The sequence below is a fragment of the Sinocyclocheilus rhinocerous genome, unplaced genomic scaffold (assembly GCF_001515625.1).
Source record: "Sinocyclocheilus rhinocerous isolate Xijiao unplaced genomic scaffold, SAMN03320098_v1.1 scaffold19, whole genome shotgun sequence".
In the NCBI taxonomy this organism is placed as follows: Eukaryota; Metazoa; Chordata; class Actinopteri; order Cypriniformes; family Cyprinidae; genus Sinocyclocheilus; species Sinocyclocheilus rhinocerous.
The window spans coordinates 4,019,217-4,038,913 of record NW_015638975.1 but is presented as its reverse complement, the minus strand read 5'-3'; the positions used below and the strand labels follow the sequence as shown (position 1 = coordinate 4,038,913).

Below are 19,697 nucleotides of genomic sequence, written 5' to 3'. Positions count from 1 at the left end.
TTTCCCCCCCCCCCCCCCCAATGTTTAAGTAACAAAACAAAAGTTAATCAGAACGCAAGTGTTCATAGTGATGGTTGGCTACATCAGCACCTTGCGTTAAGTTAATTATTTAATTAGCAAAAATACTGAAATATTTATAAACTTTATTACAGATGTTCACAATAACCCTTACTGATTTGATTAAAAAGACTTTAATATTAGTTAACTGTGGGCGCCAAATAAGAGCTGGGGTTGCGCAAGACGCATCTTATCGTATTCGCGCCCCGAAAATGTAGTTTCAAAGAAATTCTTTTAAAAACTTGATCCTCTAAAAGTTATGGATAGACAGCAAGCCATTTATGAAGAAAACAAATAAGGAATGAATGAATCACTGTGACTGTGAATATTCACAGGACTAACGGCGCGCACTACTGCTGTGTGGAACAGATGCGCATCTGAACAGTCAAGGCATTTGTTAGAAATTTTAAACAGATACTGAACCAACATGTCTATTATGGTGTGTTACTGAGTCTGTATACGACAAGGTAACACTGTTATAACATTACATCTCCTTTTTTTCCTGTGGTTTTTGAACCATGCTGAGTAATCAAGGTAGCTCAGCGTGACAGCATCATTAAGCCCATACGATTATTAAACCATATCCATTTTCTGCGAGTGGCAGGTGATACTTTCTCGAACGTATGAGGCTTAAAGTATTGAAAGTCTCTCTCTCTCTCTCTCTCTCTCTCTCTCTCTCTCTTTGGGCTCTTCTCCAGGTCCCGCACGCTCCAGCGCCCGGCCCGTTCACTTTTCACCCCGCCTCAGTTCTGTGGGGTGGGGTAAGGGGGGAGCCGCTTGCACCCTGGCCGAATGCCGCCTCACTGCCTCCGCTATATAAACACACATTGGAAGCTCGCTGTGCAACTCGAACTCACATTGAGAAACTGTATGTGAAGAGAGAGAGCTAGAGCGCAAGAGAGAGGTAGAGAGTGAAACCGCATCAGAAAACGGGCTAGCGAGACGCACTACAGTCATCTGAAGATTTTTACTGCTCATAGGCATCAAATTTCGGAGGATTATTTATTTCATTTATTTCTGCGTCTTCCTTATGACCATTACTTGATTTCAGTACATTTTAAAAGATTATATCGAGCTTTCCTGTAAGATATTTTTTAAAATAACTGAAAACATTTTTTTTTTTTTTAAAGTAACTTAAAGCTAATTTTTAAAGAAGAGTTTGGAATTTACAACAAAATTTCTAAATCAAGTTTCAAGTTTGACGAGTTCACGCCAAATTGATATTTTAAAAATAAAAATTAAATCTAGAATTCACGGAAATATTGGAAAGCGATTTGCATAATTTAAAATGATATACAAACATTTAAGATCGCTTTGTAATATCCAGCATTCTGTTAATTAAACACTTCAATTTATTCATTTACTTTTCGTTACAAAACTTTGTTGCTTTGCCTTTTGGTGAGAGAGATTCTTCTCAGTTATTTTTGCTTTTCAGAATAGGCTAGTTGTAGCAGCAAATCATATATAACTCATATATAAGTCACCTCATATACTCCCGAGAAGGCTTAACCACTGTAGTGCTCATCACTCTACAGAAATATCTGAGACAAGTCCCGGACCTTCACAGCCATGCTCTTCGAGAGTTTTGACCTTGTCTCGGCGCTGGCGACGCTGGCTGCGTGTTTAGTGTCCATGGCACTTCTTCTGGCCGTGTCCCAGCAACTCTGGCAGCTGAGATGGACCGCAACACGGGACAAGAGCTGCAAGCTGCCTATGCCCAAGGGCTCCATGGGGTTCCCCATCATTGGAGAAACATGCCACTGGTTCTTTCAGGTAAGCGCTCCATCTCCTTGTGTCTTTCCAAGTTTCCAGTCGCCTTGCTGTCGCACGCACACCGCTCCGGTGCGCGCCAGGCACCGCGGATTCGTGCGCTCACCAGTGTATATAGTCTCCCTGTAGGTAACTGGGTTGTTAAAGACACATCAAGAGTAGGATAACATCCACTAATGCTTTTCGCACGTGTGCGCTCGAGCGTAATATTGCGCTTTAAAAAGCGAACAGCCTGCAGGTTAGTTATTCCCACGTGTGCAATTTCATCCGTGCCATATTTCCATGGTGTTAATAAGCTGTCTGTTTTAGATAGCCGACAGTTTTTGTTTCATACAGCCAGTTCTCAATCCACGTGGAACAACCTGTTTGCGGCTGCCAAGAAAGGCGCGCTCCGTTCCAGAAATATTGTAGTCCTTGGCTTCCGATGCGCGCGAGAACACAGCCACTGAGCACCGCTTGTCAAAGCGCGCGTAAACTCCTCTTGGAGCGCGGGGTGGGATTGATCGCGAGGGCAGGTAGTGTCGCGCTCTCATTGAGCTTCTGTGTAATTGGGCGCGCCGGTTACTCTAGACGAACCCACGTGTTGTGAGTGATGCCGTGCCGTTCTGTCATGATACCTAGACAGCGCGTGGTGCGCATACAGTACATTCAGGGAGTCTCTGTGCCATCTTCCTTAATAAGTTAGAGAAATGTGTGAACGCTCACTGCGACATGGCTGGTTTAGAATTTAGAAAATAAGGTAGCACATGAACTGAATTAAAATCAGCACAGCGGCTATAATGTGGTATTTTAAAAGCAGGTTATTACACGAACTGAAGCTGTAAAAAAGCATTCCATACAGTAAAAATCGTGAATAAATGTCTTAGGAATTCTTTCCATATTAAATCCATGGTGCGCATTAGGATGTCCCTGGACATTGGCTTGCAGTAGCTGGAGTGGGTTGCTTTCAACTGAGATTTTCAAAAGTGAGGAATGTCCTGGTCTGAGTGGTGTACAGATCAAATTATCTGGTCAGGAATAGATTCTCCAAAGTTGCTGAAAATCCAGAAGAGAATTTCCATGCAGTTGGCAGGCTCTCTAGAAAAACAAACAGGCTTGACTGCATCTCAGAGTTATATATTTAAAATCAAAAGGATTTGGTCCGGTCCATTTGTGCCACACTTGTGTCATTCCTTATTGCTACAGCTCAAGGCATGACTGCGAGGCGGCTTGGAGCTACTGTGCAAACGTGCAGTTTGAAATGTTGATCTCTCTCCTTCTTGTGCTTCTGAAAACATGTATTGCTTTTTAACAATCTGTGTACAGCGATGCATTTAAGACAACCCCTTAAATTGGTCGGTTATCCCCTTTTGTGGTCCACATCTCTCTCCTTAAGCCTCAACGGAGCAGTAGTTGAATCCAAAAGTGGGTCAAATCTGTGATTGACATAGATTTATGGACTCAGAGGAGTGTAATTTTTTTGCGTTCTCTTGCGGTGTGTCTGTCATTTTGAATTATGAAATGATTTTGTATTTTGTCTGTGTATGAATTTTCAATTGACCGCAAAATATATCTGGTCACAACTTTATTTTTTTGTCCTCTTCTCAACGGTGCTCCAAGCTTTGCTGAAATATCCATATGGCACATTAACTTAACTGTGTCTATGCCAGGGCCATTACTTTTGAATTGTGTGCTGATCAGTTATGGTGAGTTCAGACTTAACATTAATAATGATCATTATATAAGCACAAATTCTTTTGCCATTGTAGCAATAACTCCTCAATACTGCAGTTTCTCAGTACACAGAGAAGGCTGTCTAACATGAGAGCACAGTTCACCCATTGGGCAACCCTCCCTTACCTCTACCCCACGTCTACACCTTGACCCAAATCGCTCCAGTCTGGGTGGCAATAAAGCTGCCCACCGGGGGGTCAAAAACACACCCACACCCTGGGACAAAGACTACACAGCTTGGGGCTCTGATCAGAATTCCAGAGAGCATGGCCTATAGAGACCTGGGGGATTTAGGAACAGTCTTCTAGCATCCCCTCTCTCTCGCTTTTTGGCTTTCTCCTGGGGCTTGTCGGGATTAGCGAGCATGAAACGGGCATGACTGGCACCAGTGCGGTGTGGCCCCTTTTTCACCTCTGGAACGCACCACCAACCCCTCAAACAGCCTCTTGTCTTTAGGAACAGGGGACGGGGGGTGAAAGCAAAGGGGGCTTGGCAGCAGTAGTGGGAGGAGGAGGAAGGTAGGGGGATAGAAAAGAGAAGAAAAGGGGGTCCCCGGGGTGAGCGCTCACACTGCACTGAACAACCATAATCTCTCTCCACAAAGTGTTTCCAGGTCAAAGGGGAGCCTATTCTCTCAGCTCGGCCACATTTAGGTTCTTTGCGCTTGTCTCGTGGGCTTTGGCGCTCGTTCGGCATTAAGCGAAACCATTGCTCTCTGATGCCGATTGCTGATTCTCACTGCGATGCCCGAAATTCCCATATCTCCTTTCATTTATGCAGAGCCATGTTTGGCGAGTACAACCAAGGGTGACTGATGGCCAAATAATGGGACCTCAAGTCTTACTGCCTCTGCTCGCTTTCCCCCTCTCTTTGCAGAAATGCCGTCTATACCCCAATGGAGACGGGCCAACGCACATATCCTGAGAGATTCCAACGGGCTATTTCAGTAAATGGACATATTATCTTTATTTACGCTGAGACTGTGGGTCAGCGTACGGAGAACTCCTCCCGCGCCGTTACCTGCCGCTCTGAACCAATAAACACAGCAGCCCCTAGACTAAGCCATGCACACACACACACACATGCATATATACAGAAGGACCTGAGGACAAGGGTCAGAATAATGAGTGATACAAATAAAGACCATGGAGCAGAACGATGTGCCAAGGAAAACTTGCCGTACACTTTTCAATTCCCGCCGCTCCATCCATCTTTCTTTTCTTCTCATCTTACTTAATGTTGGTCGTATGCTGAACAAACACATTGAGGTGATTGAAATTGCATATGAAATTGCATCCCACAGTCCCTCGCGTAGCACCCCCTGTGTTCGGGTCAACTGTAGCTGATCTGAATAAATATAATTAAACGTTTTTTTTGTGATTTTAATAAAGGGGTCATTTGTATAACATTTCCACTGGCACACAAAGGCTACATTTATGTACGGGAGGCTCGTCTGGTGTCCAATTTACACAGAAATGTGTATTTTTAGTCCTGCGCACTCTGTGTGGAATGAGCCAGTGGAAAAAAGCGGTCCTCTTTATTGCGCCCCCTTGTAAAATATCTGATAAATTTCTTTTCAAAATAAAAGAAACTATTGAACGTGGCGAGTTAACCTTTTCACCTCCAGAGGCAGAGAACAGGCATGTTTTGTGCGAGGTCGAAGTGCATGTAACTGAACACACACATGTACTGTAAACACATTTGATCCATTCAGCTGTTTTCAAAGTTTTGCCTATTTATTGACTGATCTATTTCATTCTGATTCTAAGGCTTTAAATACGCCAAGTGACAGAAACTACACAGCCACATGAGCTTCTGACACAGATGCTCTTCTCCCAAGAGCCCTGCGCACTTTATTGTCTTCAAGTGACGTCTGACATGTGTTTTGCGGTCCAAATGAATGTGGAAAGCTTTTCTGTCTTATCGCTGAAGATCATCTAACCTCAATCTCTAACGGAGTTCTTGAACCCAATCTGACTTCGCTCAAAACAAACAGGCTGCTATTTGATTGACAGACGATTTCACTTGGTTTTTAAGGAAACGCGCTCGGAGCAACAGTCACCATGACCATGCATGCGTGCAGAAGTGAACGGACACACTGCCCGCATACGTGTGTGTGTGTGTGTGTGCTGGACAGTGCGAGTAAGCTGCAGATTATTACCTCATAGCTTTTCCAGGGTGTGTGGAACTTTTGTGCGTCAGTGACCCTTTTGGGTTTTTTGCTTTATTTTCGTTCTCTGCACGTCTGAGCTTCTGTGGCCTTGTGAAATGAGGGAGGACATTTCTCACCTTCTAGCCAAATGACATCTGCGCGGCCAAGCCCAGCGTGTCTGTCTCCCCATTTTGCCTCACGACCTGTTCTGCTATTTCCAGCGCGCCGAGTCACTTTTCTACGAAGTAGATTGTGACCATTAAAAAAATCCTAATCACATTTTCTTATGCGCACCTCACTGTCAATCACCATCCTAATCACATTTTCTTATGCTCACCTCACTGTCAGTCACTTCTAAGCCGGAAAACCATGACCTTTTTCCATCTTCTAGCACGTCTTTTGCACTTTCCACTTGTAATACACAGGTCAGGACTGGATCCTCTCTGGCTGCCCTTCTGTGTACACTTGTTTCAGAGGGAACTGTTGGCCCCTACATGTGTAAATACACACATGTAGATGTGAGAAATGTATATGTGTTTTTGGTGATGTAGTGTGTGACTGTACATTGCACACTTTCACTACTCATGGAGAGGTGGAAAAAAGGCTCTGGCCTGGTAAGGATGACAGCATGTGGTGTTTAAAATGGATGTTCCGGTTCCCAGAATTATCAAACACACCAAGTTCACGCAGGTTACACATGATGTCAAAACAGAAATCGTCTGAAGGGGAAATATGACAGAACAAAGACCATAAACAAACATAATATAATACAAATGACAAGTTCACTTCTGCATAAATGTGTTTATACATTGAAATCAACAGAGAGAAAGTTAGAGAGTGCCCTTATGTTGGACATGTGTGAAAGACGGCCTTGTCCTGGGTCTGTCAGGTTAAAACGGCTCCTTTCTCTCTCGCTCGTTCTGACTGGTCCCACTGCTGAGAGGTGAGCACACACACACATACACACAATCATCCATCATCACACACACTCAGTTCTCACCATGTGGTGAAAGATACTACATTTATTTTCCCCCTCTTTCCCCGCATTGCTTTTGGATGTGTGTGTGTGTGCATGTGGTTGTTCATGTCAGCATTACCTCTTGCCCTCACACTCACCTGATATGTGAAATCCTCAGTGTCTTTAAGTATAGACTGGCTTGAGCTGGCCAGTGAACATTTCTCTCACCCCACACACTGTTCACGCAGTGGCTGCGCCCCCTGTCTAACACCTGTCGAGGTCCCGGGATGCCATGTGTCTGTTTTGCCACAGACAGAGTTCCTCTGGGGGAAACTTCGGTCATACTGTTTTAGAACAACAGTCTAAAAGTGTTTCTTACTGACTAAACCTTGTTTTTCTAAAGTCCAAATTGGTCTGTTATGATTCTAGAATCAGGAATTCTTTCACCTCCTTCCAACAAGGAACCAAAAATGTTTGAATATGACATAATCCCGCCAAAACTATAAAACACTTAGAAAAATTGTGAAAACTGAGAAAGAAAAGTGTGAAATATGGTTTAAATTGTCCACCACTGCAGATTTTACAGCCATATTTTTACCACATGTTCTGCCAGTTCTGGTTAAACTTTGGCAGATGAGAAAGTGAGACTTAATCTCCTTTTGTCTGACCTTGTCTAGCCTCGGTGTGCATATGTATATCTCATTAGTCTGATCTCATAATCTTGCTATTTAATTAAGCCGATAATTTGTTATAGGATTTTAGGGGCCAAGGTGCCATGCGGGTCATAAGACATTTGCTAAGTCTTCAGACATCTCAGCCAGTCTTGAGCTAAGGTTGTCATTTATGGTCTCTGTCATTATGGAGGTATTGGATGTGTCAGCCAGCCAAGGTCAAAGGCCAGAAGAGAGTAAACAAGCATCAAAAAGTGGTCAAAATAGAGAACTAAAGCTTCCACTGACAGATGGTTTTACGTCAAAAATTAAAATGCGATGCACTTCAGATTATGCCCGTACATTTATGTGTTTTAATGTTTGCCAACATATGTGATAAAAGTTCAACGGCGGGACATCATTCATGAACTAATCTGTTTATTTGTTTATATATAGAGGTGAGAAACCCAGCCTCTGGCCACAAGTACACGAAAAGGGGTGGAACGCTTATTTGCCCATCTCCAAAGAGACTGGTTGCTGGACTATAGGGCAGACAGGAATGGCATTGGGAAGTGCTTGCCATCATAGTTAAAGCAACAATATGCTCAGGACCTGTCCCTCATTTTTGAGACCAGGAGATGGTGGGAAAGTGAATGTGACAAACTCTGTCCATACACACGTTTTGAAAAGACTATAATATGTGCCGGAAGTAGGCAGTTTGAATTTTGCCACATTGACTTGTGGGTTCTCAGTTCTGAACACAAGTGATATTAAAGGGTTAGTTCGCCCCAAAATGAAAATTAGGCTGTGTTTTACTCACCCCCGATGCATCCTAGGTGTATATGACTTTCTTCTTTCAGACGAATCCAGTCGGAGTTATATTAAAAATTGTCTTTGATCTTTCAAGCTCTATCGTTGTACTCAGCGGGTGTTGCATTCCTTCTGTTCAAAAGACGTGAAATAAAAAGCACCCTTCCACAAAAAAAAGTGTCTCACATATCGAAATGAAAGAAGAAAGTCATATACACCTAGGATGCATGGGGGGTGAGTAAAACACAGCCTAATTTTCATTTTGAGGTGAACTAACCCTTTAAGCCAATCACCTAAGCCGTAAATGCCATAAAAGCACTCCAAAAAGAAATCTGTCAATTGCAAAACATCATTTATAATAAAATTAAATACTTTAATTTATGATTTAGCAGTACTTGCAAAAACAAATTTGCTTCACATTTCAACTGAACACACATTAACACACAGAAGCAAGCATGTAGCATGCTGAGTTGAAATGTATCCAGACTAGTTTCTCTCAGCCAAACAGAAAAAAGACATGCATGCTGCTAAATTTATCCTCACAAATAAGAGTGTGAGTGTTGGAGTGTGCTCGATGAAACTGGTCACAAATTTTGGTAAGGGAGGGGGGAGGGTAGCAAGGGGAGCAAACAGCTCTACTGCCACTTCCTGCCATGGGGTCAGTATGTGTGTGTGAGGCTGAGAGATTACAGGCCGTCTTTATGTGCTCAGCAGAGGTCTCGAGGGCTACAGGCAATTACTGTGTGTTATACAGAGCAACTCACTCCAGAGCTAAGAGTTTTTATCATGTTCAGAAATTCTGCTCAACGGAACTTGAATGTGCACGATGACTTTAGTATTGAACAAAATAATGCATTTAATTATGTATATTTTCTCTACAATATACATAACATTGAGACATTTCAGTCAGGCTGATGTTATGGCTACAGTTAAAGCATAGGCCATGATACACCATTCAGGTTCAGGTCTCCTGCCCTGAGAATGCCTGAAATGTATTTCTGTAACCCTTAAACATCTCTTTTAGATCACTTTGCTTGTTCTCAAATCGTAGAGGTGAAGGGGTCAAAGGTGAAAGTTTGCAGGATGTACTGGATTCCTTGCTGATTAGCACTTTCAGCCAATCTTTCACGCAACACACCGACTTCTCAGAGCTAATGGCTGCGCTCATATAATCATTAGATCACTTCTCTCAGCGTGATCCCGAAGGCTAAGCCTGAGCCTGTTCTTAGCTAAAGCTAACCCAACTGCATAAAGAATGCAGTGAACGGGACCCTTATGCCCTTACAATACAAAAACAAACAAAGTGGGCTAATCCCACAAGGCTAACACCCTTCATTCCAAATACCTATTAGCCCTAACACCTCATTACATCTGTAATATACAGACGGAAACTTCATAGCCTACAGTGTTGCATTCAGTTTTATGGGTTATTGCTAGGCTAAAGGTTAATAATGTGATTGAAACTACAAAGGTAATAATTCTGTTCAATTTAGGGTTTAAAACCAACAGCTGTTGTTGGCAAAAATAAAAAAAAACAGAAAAAAATGACAATGTTACAGGCGTGTCTGTGCTTTATTAAAGTAAAAAAAAAAAATATATATCCAAGAATCAATTAAAAGGTAATTTATACTAATTTATATCTATGGTTTAAGACCTCTTGATCTGCAACTAATGAGTTTTCTTCTTCTTGCACCTGGTTCTCTTTTTCAGGGCGCAGGTTTCCATGCGTCAAGGAGGCAGAAGTATGGGAACGTATTCAAGACTCACCTGCTCGGACGGCCGCTCATCCGGGTCACGGGGGCAGAGAATGTGCGTAAGGTCCTGATGGGAGAGCACAGCCTGGTCACTGTGGACTGGCCCCAAAGCACCAGCACTCTACTGGGTCCCAACAGTCTGGCCAACTCTATAGGAGACATCCACCGCAAAAGGAGAAAGGTAAGGTCCATGTACACTCAAATGTAGTTTTATTATGTGTGGGAACCATCCTAATCTCCTAATGGATGTTTTTTGTGTGCACCATTTCCCTGCCTTGCCAGTGAAAGATGTTTTGAATTTGTGGAAGGACAAAACAGTAAGAACCATAGATGGAGTGAAAGAAACAAGATAGAAGGTCAAATATAAAAAGGCTCTGCTATTCTTAGGTCCAGATTTGGAGACAGATACCCACAATGCCTTGCTCCCCTGTGCACTATTGTTACACAGATCAGTCTGCTCACAATGGAGGATTACGCTCATAACTAGCTTCTCCTCAAATCCAACCCATTGTCCGGAGACAAAAAAGCTTTTTTGTGGACCCTGGTTCTCTTCATTCCCTTGGAGGCTTGAGTTTCACCCCACACACCTGTTCCACTGAGGGGTCAGCGGGGTGTAATCAGTCTGGATAATCCTCCAGGTCCAGGGCCTCACGCAAGCCCCCTAATGACTGCTAATTAGTCAGCCAGCCTCAGACGGACAAAGACCGCCTTATGGACCCCCTTCAGCCTGGTTTCAACATCCTGCTCTGCGCACTAATGTCATAAATACATTTTAATTTGTTCTTGAACCTCTCTGGAGGTGTACAGCAATGTACAGTCTATATTTTATACTGGAAAGGTACAGTATGTTCATCAACACAGCCTTTTACAGCCTCTAAGCTCTCCCGTTCTAGGGGACGTTTGGGAAAGAAAAGAAGTTACTATAAATGTCTCTTTGAAGACCACTGCTATACATGTACTGGAGCATTAGATCCAAATGGCTCTGTGAGCTTGGGATGTAGCTATATAAATTATATAATTTCCTAGAAGAAAGCAAATTATATTTGATTTTAACTGGCTTTGTATTAATGGAACTTCAAAAGTTCTTTGATGTGCTGGTCATTAACAGGATGCACAACAGCTCATTGATGAACTAAATCACACTTGTTGATACAGCTATCTAGCAGAAGGCCTATCAAACTATGGATCTGGTGAGGAGTTGAATTTATTAGGTTGGCCAGTAGAGGGCACAGGATCTTAATTCTGCGCTCACCTGCCTTCACAAAGTGCTCTCGCTCTGAATGAGGGATTTTGTTTTAGTCAGCGGGGAAGAGAGAGAAAATAGAGAGCGAGAGAGAGAGATTGGAAAAGTAGAGAGAAGTGTAAAGAAAGTGAATGGTTTGGGGGAGAGAATAAAGAGGTCTTTACATTCTGGTCAAACCAGCAGCTTTGAGCAGTTTCATATAATTTAAGACATATGGAAATTATTAGGGTGGGGGAGTTTTAAAAGGCCGTGTGTGTATGTGTGTGGAAAGTGCAGTCACGTTTTGTAATGAAGACAGGCGGCTGTTTTTTTTCCAGTAGTGTTCAAAATCTTGTATAATGGGGACTGGCATTAGTGGAGCTTGACTGACGTCTGTCTAGTACGCAAAGACTCGCAAAAGGAAAATAGTAACCTTCAAAAAAAATCCCTAACCAATAAGTAGTATAAATATGGTGTTGTATTGCATATATTAATTTATGGGTAGCAGCTAAGAGAGATGTGTGACGCAAACATGCTTGTAGTCGTTTTTTCTCCACACATGTGAACCACTGTAACGTGCCAGAAAAGGATCCGATGTTAATGATGTAATAGAATGGACAGATAACTGGTGGTTTTACGTACATGAAGAAGGACACTGAAAACCAAGTGTAAATAGGTGTGAAATAAGCTTTTAATACCTAAATTATATACTAACAGCCAGTTGATCGTTAGAGTTAGAAATGAAGTGGGTCTGAGAAGAACAGCACGGAAAGGAGACACAAAGAAATGGGCCTCGGCGAGTGAAAGTCAGACGGAGAGACAGGAGGAGGACACACAAGTCTCCGACCCCTTCCCTTTACTACTGTGGAAAAAAGCGGGGAGGAGACGAGGTATTTGGAATGAGATGGCCTATAAAAAGTGCTATTGTTAGTTGTGGGCACTGGAACATGGATGTTATTTCACTAAACAAACCAGCACAACTGAGGTACATTAGAAATGCGCTGCCGCGGCCAGGAAAATCTTACCTTCGCCTTTCACCCTCACTGCTGATGCAGAGGGAAACTCTCAGATATTCTGAGAGCGAGGTGGAGGTAGGTGAGTGGCAGTCAAGAGTACAAGAAGGTCAAAAACAGTGAGGACTTCAGAGTTAATGAGAATGTTCCATGCTTCAAACTATTAGACAAATAAGCTTGGCCTTTAGGTGCTGACTGTGGCTTCAGGATAATATTTTTGTGACATTTCTTGCCTGTAGAGCACAGAGGTTCTGGATTGTGATGGATGATGCGATTCATGGGCCAGCTGCATTGTGGGAAGTGTAGTTCAGCAATGCAGGTCCATAAGCCTGAACCAAAAACAAATGTTTAGTATTTTTAGAACAGTGCAACTCTGTTTTCATGCAATATACATGTAGATACAAACTCTTAAATAATATTGCAGTGTCAAATATCTGGTCAGGTTCATAAACATGCATGTTTTTGGAAGCAGATGCCTCCTATTGCTTTCTTGGGCCAGTCAGATAATGTCCTGGGCTCTTTGGTAAAATACATTGTTCTTATGAAGATGAAGTTTTGGGACTTGCAGCTATAAATTTATAAAATTCTCAACTGATTGCAAAACTGTTTATGCTGTCAAATTGGTTCTCTATTGGTGCAAACACCAGAACACAGCAGACTGACTGCATTTTCAATTGTGTTTCTCAGATCTTTGCTAAAGTCTTCAGTCATGAGGCTCTGGAGAGCTACCTGCCCAAGATCCAGCAGGTCATTCAGGAGACCCTGCGGGTGTGGAGCTCCAATCCTGACCCTATCAACGTTTATCGTGAGTCCCAGCGGCTCTCCTTCCATATGGCACTGCGTGTGCTCCTGGGTTTCCGTGTCTCTGAAGAGGAGATGCACTGTCTTTTCCGCACTTTCCAGGATTTTGTGGAGAACGTTTTTAGCCTTCCCATCGACCTGCCGTTTAGTGGCTATAGGAAGGTAAAATGTCAATATGTATTGTCTACATCACTTCAAAATGGAGAAATGGATTAGACGGTTTCTGCGCATTAGGAACACAGTGGTAGATCAGCTAATAGAATTGTGTGTTTGCAGGGTATTCGTGCAAGAGACTCACTCCAGAAAAGCATAGAAAAAGCCATCAGAGAGAAACCACTCCACACCCAGGGGAAAGATTACACTGACGCTCTCGATGTGCTTCTAGAGAGCGCCAAGGAGAACAACACAGAGCTTATGATGCAGGAGCTCAAGGTGAGCGAAGCAGCGCTAATACACTACAGCGTTGTTCTAAAACCTTGTTCCAAAAACTGCCTACATAGACAACATTTTAAGCCCTCATATGTGCGCTTTCCTGTGCTAAAGCTATTCCAAACATCACTCATACAATTTTGAAAAATCATGACAAAAGGTGGAAAAAGCTTACAGTGAATCAGCTACTGTGAGGAGAAATGTTGATTATAAATGTACAGCATAATGATACTAAAAACTGCTAATAAATTGTTTCATCAGACTGTGTTTTCTATCATGTCATTAGCTTAGCAAAATGCTAATGTCAAACTCCACTGGAATCAAATGTGAGCACCTCTTGCGCACTTCGTGTCGTGTGAGTGACTGTTGTAGCATATGTAGGCTCTTTCAAATCACTCACTGAAGACAGTTTTCACTTCTGTTGGGATACTTTCTTAGAAGGCAGCTGACTAGGTAGGCAGTAGAAAGTGAGGCAGTCTGTGTTAAAAAACTCATTAGCCGCCTAGTCTACATTATAGAGGAGTTCTCTCTCAGTCTTACTGAAATGGAGATATTTTATCATACATTTGATAGGAGATTAGTTTCAGCTGTATTTTGAGCTGTCATGTCTATTTAATGCTGTACATTACACATTCGTAAAACTGGTCATGGTTTTCACCACACAGTCATCCTCCCAGTCTTACTATGCTAATCATTTTCTTTTCATTTTGTTTTCAGTGTGAGGTCAAATTGTGATTACTTGATTACATATTAAAGCAAAACAGGAAGTCAACACTACGATATTGAGAGGCTTGCAGCGACTCTCTGGCTGCACACTTTACCCACTGACTGCGCTCTTTATTTCTCTTCTCTCTCTCCTGCTCAGTTCTCTAGTCCCATGCCCAAACCAGGATGACAGACATTTAATGACACAGATAATAGTCAATAAATGCTTCCCTGTAGGCTATTGTTACCTGGTTATTCCACTCGGCTCAGACGTTTGAGCTTTTTTCTTTTGTAAGGTACATGCGTATTCTCCTCAGACAGTGGCGGCAGGGGTGGCTCCCAGGCCTGTCAACACCAACTCACTGGCAAGCAGTTAAAATAGGGAGGGAGGGAGAAGAGAGAGAAAAGAAACCTGTGTAAGATGACTGCCAAACCTCAAAGAAAAAAGAAGAGAGAAGGAAAGAAAAGAAGTAAAGCAGCTCCATCCTAAGAATTTCAGAAAAAGTTAGATTGCGGTTAAGTAGCTAGACTAGAGTTAATATATCTACACTACTGTTTAGGGTCAAGTAATTAAAAAAAAAAAGAAATTAATACTTTTATTCAGCAAGGATGCATTAAAAGTAACAGTAAATGCACTTATAATGTTTCAAAATGCTGTTCTTTTAAACTTTATATTCATCAAAGAATCCAAAGAAAATATTAAGCAACAGAACTAACATTGATAATAAGAAATGTTTCTTGAGCACCAGAGCAGCATATTAGAATGATTTCTGAAGGATCATGTGACACTGAAGACTGGAGTAATGGCTGCTGAAAATTAAGCTTTGCCACAGAATGAAATTACATTTTAAAATATATTAAAATATAAAAGTTAAGTTATTTTGCATTGTATCGCCCAATTCAAGTAGCAAGGACATTTAAAAATGAATTACGACAGATATGAGTTTCTGCAAAGTTTTATCACAGCAATCAAGCCACAATTCATCAGTAACAGATGTCAACGTGCCAGAATATTAGTGTCAGATATCTAGGACTAGTGTCCATATATGTGTCATTAAACCACAGACCTTTTTCTTTCTCCTGCAGGAGTCCACTATTGAGCTGATCTTCGCTGCTTTTGCCACAACAGCCAGCGCCAGCACGTCTCTGATCATGCAGCTGCTGCGACACCCTGCGGTGCTGGAGAAGCTGCGTGAGGAGCTGCGGAGTTGTGGCCTGCTGCATGACGGCTGTCTGTGCCAGGGTGAACTGCGACTGGACAGCATCATTAGCCTCAAGTACCTGGACTGCGTGATCAAAGAGGTCCTGCGTCTGTTTGCCCCCGTGTCCGGAGGTTACCGCATTGCCACACAGACCTTTGAGCTGGATGTGAGTTGTTGAAGATCTGCAGCTACTTTAAACCAAATATAAAACTCACCCTCATGTTGTTCCAAACAAGTATGACATACTTTTGTTCTGTGAGAAACATATTAAAATGTTCTAAGGGGAAAAAAAGTTATCTATAAAAGTCAGTGGGGTTCCAGCTGGACCACAGTGTTCATGAAAATATCAAAGAAAAAAGAAAGTCATACAGGTTTGGAAAGACTTGATGATGAGTAGATGATGTCGGAATTATCTTTTGTTTTGTTAACTATGCTTTTATTGTTTTGTATTGTTGTTAATGTGAATGCTCACCTGGTTTATCCTTATAACCAGTATTATTTATATACTATTGTATTATATTACTAACCAGGACCTTTCATAGTACTTACATATTATTGCTCTTTTGTTGGTTTGATTGCTTCTATTGTCCTCATTTTTAAGTCTCTTCGGATAAAAACGTCTGCTAAATGATGTAAATATAAATTATTTATTAATATTTTGAATTAGATTTTATTTTTATATCAGCAGTTTTCATTTTAATTTTTGTTTCGAGTTTTTGTCATTTTTAATTATTTTCCATTTCCATTTAGCTTTAATTTTAAATTTATTTCAGTTTCAGTTTTAGTACTTCACTTTAAAACTTGTTTTATTTCAGTTAGTTGCCAACATTTCTAATTTTCATTGAAGTTTTTCCATCTAATATGTGACCCTGGAGCACAAAACCAGTCTTAAGTCGCTGGGGTATATTTGTAGCAATAGCCAACAATACATTGTATGGGTCAAAATGATTGATTTTTATTTTATGCCAAAAATCATTAGGATATTAAGTAAAGATCATGTTCCATGAAGATATTTTGTAAGTTTCCTACTGTAAATATATTAAAACTTAATTTTTGATTAGTAATATACATTGCTAAGAACTTCATTTGGACAACTTTAAAGGTGATTTTCTCAATATTTTGATTTTTTTTGCACCCTCAGATTTCAGATTTTCAAATAGTTGTAGCTCGGCCAAATATTGTCCTATCCTAACAAACCATACATCAATGGAAAGCTTATTTATTCAGCTTTCAGATGATGTATAAATCTCAATTTCGAAAAATTGACCCTTATGACTGGTTTTGTGGTCCAGGGTCACATATTTATATTTGATATTCTTTTTATATTCTGTATTATTTATATTATATTTTTATTGTTTTAATTAACAATAACAACACTTCTAACCTCCTTTTTGGCCATCTTTCAGGGTGTACAGGTACCCAAAGGTTGGAGTGTCATGTACAGCATCCGTGACACCCACGACACCTCAGCTGTGTTCAAGGATGTGGAGGCCTTCGATCCGGACCGGTTCAGCCCAGAGCGAAACGAGGATCGCGAGGGCCGCTTCCACTACCTGCCCTTCGGCGGTGGCGTTCGCTCCTGCCTCGGCAAGCAGCTGGCCACTCTCTTCCTCAAACTCCTGGCCGTGGAGCTCGCGGGAGGGAGTCGCTTCGAGCTGGCCACGCGGACATTCCCGCGCTTGATTTCGGTCCCCGTGGTGCACCCCACCGACGGCCTCCGTGTAAAATTCTTCGGCCTCGACTCCAATCAGAACCAGATCATGGCCAAGTCGAACGAGATGTTGGATGCCACCGTGTGACAGACTGGGCAGAAGAAGGAACAGACTTCATACCTTGAGCTGTCACCTGAAGTCGAAAAGACTCTCATTTGCCAAAAATGTATAGTCTATCATTTGTAAAGAAGTATATCATAAATATATAAATTGAACTGAACGCATTGCTACATCAGGAGAGCACAAGAGGAAGGTTTCAGAAAAGAAGAGGCGAAAGGGACAGTCATAAAAAAGCCGATGTAGATGTCACAGGGTCTTGAGATGAGAAGTTTTGTGTGAGTGTTTTTTTTCGTGGATGCTGAATTCATGTATATGTATATACAGTATGTGTGTCCTTTTTGTGTGTGTGTGTTTAAATACGTGTTTTTTCTTGTGTGCCTGTTTGCGTGCGTGGACAGGTTGTTTTTCAGCTAAGGTATTAGGAGTTAGAGTAGGCAGTGTAAACTAGAATGAATGGGAGGGTTGTGTAATTTACTCAGGTGTGTTAGCAGTACAGAAGGAGCTTTCAGACTAACCCAGTACTTGTTATACATGCTCTCTGCATAAGTGACAATTCATAATATTCTTTTTAAGAGAGCGTGAAAAAGAGGCGAGAGATATATCTAGACAGAGACTATAAGAGAAAAGTAACCAGTGCAGGCTCTCAAAACAAGCTATAGAGGGAATGAGAGACTCATTCCTGCTGCAAATGTTATATTTGAAGACATGTATGAAAAAAAAGCAAAAAATCGTATATGCTGCTTTGGGAGTCGCTTTTTTATTTATATGATGGAGCAGAGTGCCAACTGACCTCTGCAAAGAGGAAGGCTTCTCTTTTTTTCCTGCTGCTCCACATCAATATACGAAGAAATTAAACTGAACATACAGTAGATGATGGTGGAACTGATTGGACAATCATCAGCCAGTAACTCTATATACCACCAATCAGGAGAGTTTTCTCTGAAGGGACTTTAAAGGCGGTTGGGCGAGAGGCACTAGGACTCTGAGCAACCTGACGAGGGTTCTTCCTTCACTTCATCTACAGGCCACGCGAAGGACTTTTCTTTGATAAAATATGCCACTGATCTTTTTTATGAATTAATGAATGGATGAATTAATGTCTGCTGCTTTCAGTGTACCATTTTCTAACAGAGAGTAGATTGCTATACCTTCAGCTACAGTACAGCTTTGCTATTTCTAAGCAAATGTTGTGAGAGCAAGAGGGATTTCACCTATTAGAAAGCCATGGGTAAAGCATATTTGCATTGTCTAATATCCTAATATTCTTGCTATTAATATTATTATTATTGTAATAAATCTTATTTTAAGTGCTATTTTTGTTATATTTCAGAATAGAGTTCTAGTATAAGTAAAGTCTGTTGGTAAATACTGTTCTATTTAGAATGATATGGATTTCAGTTATACTGTATTGTACACAGTGTTTAAATGTTAATATGGTTTTATGTTATTGTAATAATTATAATTTTTGGTTATCATTATTATCATTGCATTTAGTTAATATTAATAAACAGAAGCACTTGCGAGGTATGTTTATTTTGAGTGCCATTTGACTACGTTCTTTTGTTGATTGTTGAGTTTGTCTGTACATATATTTTATTCCTTTTTACAAATCCACATTTCACTTAGTTCAAATATGAATGTTTTCCCCTCCTTTTTGTTACAGTGATTCTTAAATGTACTTGGTAATTTTATAAACCCTTGTAATAAACTATAATGTGAAAATCAATCGTTCGGTCCTAATTCTTCTGGCCTCATTCTGCTTAACAACATTAACAGCTTCGTTTGCCACTTAGACTCAAGGGTATCTGGATATGTTTTGAACATGATTTTCTAAAATTATGGTTAAATATTTGAATTGTTAACCACATGCAAGTCTGTTTTACATCACCTAGGAACCACAGGATAGCCCTTTGATGGTTTGCAGCTATATTCTGCGAGGGAAAAAGGAGAAAGCTGATCTCTTTGATGTTCACTCTTTTTGATTTGTTGACTCTTGATGTTCAGACATTTGTATTTGTATATATACAGTAAATATACAGTGAAGTGACAATACACATTGTTAAACTGACCATGTACAACCTTAGGTTTTCAACCAATACTTACAGTAGTGATATGGAGACACACACATGCACACTGCCGACAATTCAACAAACAACAGCTTTATTCAATAGACGCCAGATATGTTGACCAGCACTCACTTCAAAGAGTTGCCTTAGCACACAAACAACCATCCTCACCATGCATGTTCTCATTTTTGCTTTGGAGTCTTGCTTATTAATTTATGGCTTTCTTTGTTTTTTCAATAATTATTGCATGCTGTTTAGTTATTAAAATCATCCAAGCATGCCCTAACAGCATTCTGGAAGTTGTGTCAATTAGATGTGACTAGCGATACTCGACAAAAGGGTAAGGCCTTAATCACTATATGTCTTTCAAAAGGACATTCACAGATTTTCTTTGAATAGACCTTAATAAATATTTAATGATACTGATCCACGGTATAAGTGAACTTAACTTAAAGGGATAGTTCACCCGCGCGTCCTCGACAGCCGGCGCGTGACGCGTCTTCTTCTTCTTGCATTACGGCGGATCGCAGACTTATAAGTGCACTACCGCCACCTATCTCTCAAATGTATGGAAGCATATAGGTAGCGAAATTCAATTTAAAATGCAATATGCAAAATGGCAA

At 41.1% G+C, this 19,697-nt stretch overlaps 1 protein-coding gene across 1 annotated transcript; it reads left to right on the top strand.

The window, feature by feature from the left end:
- The first annotated feature begins 896 nt into the window (after positions 1–896).
- Positions 897–17,926, top strand: cyp26b1 (cytochrome P450, family 26, subfamily b, polypeptide 1). The gene is made up of 6 exons (XM_016566067.1): positions 897–1,830; positions 9,821–10,045; positions 12,787–13,062; positions 13,177–13,332; positions 15,121–15,402; positions 16,643–17,926. The coding sequence occupies exons 1-6, from the start codon at positions 1,627–1,629 to the stop codon at positions 17,033–17,035; spliced, it is 1,536 nt and encodes a 511-aa protein (XP_016421553.1). The 5' UTR covers positions 897–1,626; the 3' UTR covers positions 17,036–17,926.
- The last annotated feature ends 1,771 nt before the right edge of the window (positions 17,927–19,697 follow it).

Excerpts from the sequence above, each read along its gene's own strand:
- cyp26b1 (XM_016566067.1), top strand. The coding sequence starts at position 1,627 with ATGCTCTTCGAGAGTTTTGACCTTGTCTCGGCGCTGGCGACGCTGGCT. Across the intron at positions 13,063-13,176 it reads CGTTTAGTGGCTATAGGAAG|GGTATTCGTGCAAGAGACTC; the intron begins GTAAAATGTCAA and ends GTGTGTTTGCAG. Across the intron at positions 15,403-16,642 it reads CACAGACCTTTGAGCTGGAT|GGTGTACAGGTACCCAAAGG; the intron begins GTGAGTTGTTGA and ends GCCATCTTTCAG.